The following is a 7,009-nucleotide window of genomic DNA, read 5'->3' on the forward strand; positions in this document are numbered from 1 at the left end:
AAAAAAAATTGTATCAAAATTTAATATCCGAAACATATTTTTAAAAAATATATTTAACATTAGTTATTTTTTTACGTTTAAAATATTTTTATCATTTATAAAATAAATGATATTTTTGTCAGTATTTTCAAAAACTTAAAATAATTTTAATAATTTACTCTTTGCTTGTATTAATCTTATATATCCACTTTTGTAATTTTCTAGAAAATTAATGTCTAAAATCATATTTATTTTGATTTTCATTCTTAAAAGCTCTCGTTTCCGTAAGCAGCCGCTTGCTGAATTGCCGGAATATGGGCCAGTGGAGGTGTAATCAAGGATGGAACCACCAAGAGTCAGTAATAAGGAGAGCTTTTACGTTTTAGTACTCTTGATCTTGAAAGCAATCAATTTCAGTTTCTTTACCACTGTATCAGTTTAAATTAGTGTGAATTACCAAGCATGTAAAGAAAGAATACTAAAGGAAAGGAACAAATTTCTCTTAATTTCATTTAAAAAGTATATAATAAAAAAATATATTTATGATATTAATTTAAAAAATAAAAATAATTCATTCCCATACACAAGTCCGTAAGGTTTAAAATGGCTTGAAAATCGAGCATAATAGCTGATGAAATAGGAGTACATGGCAGTACTCAAGATTTTCTCGTTCCATTGGAAATTGTTCCTTTCATTGATACACTCACATTCTGACGTATTGCTTGCTATCTAGTTCACTACGGTAAACAACACACACATGCAATGAAAGCAGAAATTCAAATCAATAATAACCTTTCATTCAAACTTTGTTAATTAAAATAATAATTTTATTGCATGTTGGGCGTGGTCCTTCGATTTTCACCACGCAAGCATACCTATTATCTCTTTTTCATTTCCCAAAAAAAAATTGAAATAAGGAGAAGTGGATGAAGAAGAATAAAAAAAAATTTGCAATTATTTATCAACCTCTCGTAATAATATTTTGATCATCTAACTCGAGCAAAAACATATATATTTTACTGAAAAGAAATAAGAGTATCCTTCTGTAGCTGGTCTCTATTTATACACACACACCAATCTTTCTTCTCACATCTTCTTCATTCACAAATCATAAGGCATAAGTCACACTCAGAAAGAGAAGAATAAGCTTAGCATCCTAGCTAACCTAATGGAAACAAAAACAGAGCATGATCTGTTGTTGGCAGATATGGAGAAGCAAGAACCAGAAGGGTGGACATGTGGCGGAATCTCGGAGGTGATGAAAGAATCAAGGTCTCTAATGGAGTTAGCCCTTCCCATAGCACTAACATCGCTCATTTTCTACCTCCGCTCCATAGTCTCCATGCTCTTCTTGGGCCACCTCGGAGAACTCCAACTAGCTGCCGGCTCGCTCGCCATAGCCTTCGCCAACATCACCGGCTACTCTGTCCTCTCCGGCCTCTCCCTCGGCATGGAACCACTCTGCTCCCAAGCCTTTGGCGCCAAAAACACCAACCTCCTCTCTCTAACCCTCCACCGCTGCATCATCTTCCTCTTAGTGTCTTCCATTCCAATCTCAATCCTCTGGCTGAACATCAACACTATCTTCATCTTCCTCCACCAGCTACCCCAAATCACCCAAATGGCACAAACCTATTTGATGTTCCTCCTCCCTGACCTCGTAACCAACTCCTTTCTTCACCCAATCAGAATCTACCTTCGTGCACAGGGTGTCACCCGCCCTGTCACGCTAGCATCTCTCTTCGGAATGTTTGCTCACTTGCCCTTCAATTTCTTCTTCGTTAAACGCCTACGTTTTGGCCTCGCCGGCGTTGCTGCAGCCTCCGCTGTCTCCAATTTCTCCATCCTTCTGTTTCTGGTTGTTCATGTCTGGATAAGTGGGGTCCATGCTGACACGTGGATGAAGTTGAGCCGAGACTCTTTCTCCGGCTTTAAGCCACTCATTCGGCTTGCTGCGCCGAGTTGTGTGTCAGTTTGTCTAGAGTGGTGGTGGTATGAGATCATGATTGTGCTTTGTGGACTCCTTGTGGATCCCACTGCCACCGTGGCATCCATGGGTGTGCTTATTCAGACCACGGCATTAATCTACGTGTTTCCGTCTTCGTTGGGCTTTGCAGTCTCAACACGTGTTGGAAACGAGCTCGGGGCAAACCGACCTGCAAGGGCCCGGCTCTCGGCTGCTATTTCGATTTTTTTTGCAGAAATTTTGGGGTTTGTGGCGGTTATTTTTGCCACTATGATGCGGCATTCGTGGGGGAAAATGTTCACAAATGATGAGAAGATTCTGCGTTTGACAGCGGCTGCACTACCAATTCTCGGGCTATGTGAGCTCGGCAATTGTCCGCAGACGGTGGGGTGTGGTGTCGTTAGAGGAACGGCTCGACCCAACGTGGCGGCGAATGTGAACCTTGGTGCGTTTTATTTGATCGGAATGCCTGTGGCGATTGGGCTTGGATTTTGGCTTGATATAGGATTTTGTGGGCTTTGGTTGGGCTTACTTTCAGCTCAAGTTTGTTGTGCTGCACTAATGTTGTATGTTATTTTGACCACCAATTGGAAGAACCAAGCCCAGCGAGCTCAGTTGTTGACATCTGCTGAGGATATGACAATGAATCCAACTGTCTAAAGCGTATCAATGAGACACTTACCCTTCTATCTGATATTTATCATAGTGTAACTTTATCTAATATTTTGATTTTTGTTTTATTATTATTATTATTTCTCTCGTACTGCATAAATATTAGTACTATATATACTCCATATACTCCATCGTGTTTAAAAAAAATAAAATCTTATTAGATATGATCTATTAAATTTTTAGATTATATTTTAGAAACGTTGCTAAATTAAAAAAAATTAAAGTTAATTTTAATCCCATATGAAATGTGAAAAATGATATCAACCAAATTTCAATCATACTAAAATTTGAAGATGTTTTACATATATTAAGAAGATTGTAAAACCTTCACGTAAAATTTTTTCAACTCTAATACCATTTTCCAAATTCTCCACGTAGCTAACGTGACCAACAGTGCCATCATAGGCATGGTTGCATGGAGGTGGTTCCTCCTCGTAAACCTCTTCTGTATACATAATGCAGCAACGATTTTGTGTCTTTGTAACAACCACTTCTGCAAAATCATCTCCATATGCTATTCCATTATAGTTCATTTGTTATTTTATTACCGTTAATCACTGTCCATCATCATATTTTAGAAATTAAAATAATTGTGTATAATATTACCTTTTAGGAATAAGTGTGTATTCAACAAAAATAATAATTATTATTATTATTTCTTTTTATGAGAGAATAAACTTTTATAATTTATGACAGTGTCTTTAATTAAAACTTATTAGTGATAATGATTGGAAAGAAACTAATATAATATATTTAACTGTTATTTGTACTTTTAAGTTCAGTTTCTTCTCTCCTACGTGACTAAGCTTTCTTTTTAATTTTATTTTTTCTGTGACTCTCATCTTGTTGTATATATAAAAGGGTTTGCAATAGCTATAGTTAGACCGATGAGCATTCTAAAATACAATTGACAATTCAATTCTTCACTTTTTTCTGTTTTTATTTCAACTGCATTTGTAATTACTTTAGTATGGTATCAAGAGTTTAAATCTTGATTACTCGACCCTTCTTTCATTTATCATGGCCATCACACCTTCAAATCTTACTGCCTTCACACAAAATCTCTTCTCTATCCCATCCCTGATAAGCTTCATGAAAACAATTTTTTTTTTCTTAGCTTGGAAGCAATTTGCTCTTTTTACAATTCAAAGTCAGAATCTGTAGGATCACCTTCAAATCAACAAACAACCACCTGAATTGAGTCTGATCCAGATAGGTTTGCTGACAAAATATCCATCAAACATCAAGAATGGCTACTTCAAGATTATAAGCTCCTGGCTTTTATCATCAATGGATGAAGAATTCAAGAAACAATGGTAAAATGTGCTTTTGCTTATCAGATTTGGGATCAAATACAGCAATATTTCATCTCTTCGAACAAAACAAAATTGAGGCAATTCAAGAATCAACTCAAGAATGTGAAGAAGCCTAAATTAGGGGGGAAGTATAGGGCTCGGCCCCTCAACTTTTTTGAACAAAATTAACTATTATAAAAATAACAAGTACATATTAGAATTTTTTAATTAAAAAATATTAATTATGATTATATATATTACTAAATATATAACATTATATTTAATTATATAATATTTTAATTTTCGGCCCCTCCTCTACCAAATTCCTGGATCCGTCCCTGAGCCTAATCTTTCTGCTAAAGATTACTTAATCAAAGTCAAGAAACTTATAGATTTTTTTGCAGTCATATGTTACACTTTGAGTTTAGAAAATCATATTGACGCAATTTGTGAAGGTCTACTTGAATAGTATTCTTCAGTCATCACTACTATGCGTGCTAAACCAGAAATTAACACAATAGGGGAAGTTGAAGCTGTGCTAATCTCTCATGAGGATCTTCTTGAGAAATTCAAACAAACAACTCTTGGTCTTCCACAATCAAATTATGCTCAATAAGCATTTTTCAATTCTTTTTCTTCCACTTGAAGCTTTGTTGCATTGGCAAAAGAGGTAGAGGTGGTCGCTTTGGTAGAGGAGGAAGAAGTGCTTGGCAATTTCAAAATAGACCTCAGTGTCAACTTTGTAATCGACCTAGACATACGGTAATTTAATGTTTTTACAAGTTTGATAAAAACTTTGCATCCTCAGCTCTAGCCTCTCAACATTATTCATCTATTCCGATGCCAAATCCACCACTTCATCCCTCTTCTTTTCACCAATCAACCTCGCAAACATACTTAGCAACACCTTCCATGATTCCTAATCAATCTTGGTACCTAGATTCTGGTGCCTCTCATCATTTGACACACGATTCTTCAAATCATCTTTCTACTTCTAATTACACAGGTTTTGAGCAATTATATGTTGCAAATGGTTCAGGTATTTCTATCTTTAAAGCTGGTAACTCAGTTCTTATCGATTCTATTACAAATAAATATTTTATTCTAAAGAATTTACTACAAATTTCTCACATTACTAAGAATCTTATCAGTATTTTCAGGTTCTGTCTCGATAACAATGTGTATTTTGAATTTTACCATTTTCATTGTTTTGTAAAGTCTTAGGAGAATTAGAAGACTCTTCTACAAGGGCCCCTTATGTAACACCCTATCATACAAAACTTTATGCCTAGGTTGTAAATCAAAGGTGGTGAGGCGCCACGACCTCTAAAAACAAAAATATGTACGTAGAAATATATCAAAGATAGTTTAACTAGGAACCTTCAAAGAAATGTTAGACAAAATAGAAACAGAAAATCGCATCGCACTCGCATGGTTGAGAATAACAACCCAAAAAAAACCAAAAGATGAAATACAAATCCTGATTCTCTGACTCAACCTCTAGGAGTGACGATACAAGTTTTAATATAACAGTGGAGAAGCTAAGTACATAATATGAAAATCCCAAAAGTAGATCTTCGTTTCTAAAGGAGTCTCCAGCATGCTCAACGAGGTACCTCACGTCCTGCAGCTGAAAAGCAATAAATATGTATGGAATGAGAATCAGGAATTTTCAGTATGGTAGCAGTATCCAATAGATAAGGTATAAAGCTCCGGGAAGCCAAAGGCAATCCTAAACTTCTACAACCTAGATCAAAGCCTAGAGTTCTCACTAACCAGAAATATGGTAATTCTACCTAGGGATTCCAATCTATCTCTTCAATTCCAGCTCTCTACAAACCTTCTAATCGCTAGTTTGAAACAATCCTTAGCATCACCTCCACCAGCATGAGTGATCTCTCAAAGCAAACACATACAAGACATACAAGTAATACACAATTAAAAAAACAGATACAAAATTTAAGTCATGTAGCATAGAAATATAGATAAACAATTAGGCAAGCCAAAACACAATATGCATACTCAAATAAATCATACAAATGCACATGATGCATGTCTGCCCTATGGCCAATGAGTCTCATATATCAGTTATATAGCTAAACCCGACATGTCCGGTAGACAACCCTGGATAGTCCCTGCGTGCGTGCATCCCCAAGAGTCTATGCATATATATAATAATTCATTTATCATCTCATTGGGAGATTCATCTGAAAAGGTATAAGCGTCCGACCACATCTTACGATGGAAGGTTAACAAAATCTCAAATCTCAATGCAACATGGAGTAACTGGGGGCAAGCCACTAGGTATACCCAGGGAGACTCGTGACTGAGAAAAATATCAATTACCAACTTGGAGCAAGTGGAACAAAACCACAACCGTTATATCTACCCAAGAAGCTCAAATCATCTTAACCCGGATCAAGTGGGGTGAACCATACCCTTGCCTTAATAACCAACCTCGAGCAAGTGGGGCGAAACCACAACCCTTACGTCTATCCAGGAGGTACATTCTCATATATCCAAGAGGAACAAAGGAGGGGATCATATCCTCCCACCATCTCACTGGAGGCAATTTTACAATACCAGGAGGAACAAAAACGGGGATCCTTGCCTTCCACCATCTTACTGCGGTCGCACTTTCGAGAAAGAGTGCTCAAGATGAAACAATCATGCCCAATTCAGTTTTATAATAGAAATATTGTTTCATAATCAAAATATGATTCTTCAAACTTATCTCTATTATACTCTAATATGTCTTCTTTAATCCACTTAATACACTCCACAAAACATTCTAGCTAATCCACCCACAATACTCTACTATCCTAAGTCACCGGCTCTAAATTCACAACCAAAAATACCCCTTTTATTTTACTCAATACTCTGTCGCTCGACCCAAAGCCTAAGCACTAGCTAGGAAATCTTAAACAGTGTTTACGGAGGTTTAGAAAGCTAGAGAAAAGGTTGAAAGCTCAAAATTACAATTTTAGCAAAACAGGGATCATCTGTATGCGAGCCACCTGCCGCGTACGCGAGATTTTAAAAAGAACACTGCGACGTACGTGAGACCCTATCCGCGTACGCGAGATTTTGAAAAAGA

At 36.6% G+C, this 7,009-nt stretch overlaps 1 protein-coding gene across 1 annotated transcript; it reads left to right on the top strand.

The window, feature by feature from the left end:
* Positions 991-2,682, top strand: LOC107642139 (protein DETOXIFICATION 51-like). The gene has a single exon (XM_016345448.2). It carries the CDS (start codon positions 1,148-1,150, stop codon positions 2,603-2,605), a length of 1,458 nt encoding a protein of 485 aa, XP_016200934.1. The 5' UTR covers positions 991-1,147; the 3' UTR covers positions 2,606-2,682.

Source organism: Arachis ipaensis, chromosome B05 (assembly GCF_000816755.2).
Source record: "Arachis ipaensis cultivar K30076 chromosome B05, Araip1.1, whole genome shotgun sequence".
NCBI classification, from domain to species: domain Eukaryota; kingdom Viridiplantae; phylum Streptophyta; class Magnoliopsida; order Fabales; family Fabaceae; genus Arachis; species Arachis ipaensis.

Coding starts and splice junctions, on each gene's coding strand:
- LOC107642139 (XM_016345448.2), top strand. CDS start 1,148: ATGGAAACAAAAACAGAGCATGATCTGTTGTTGGCAGATATGGAGAAG.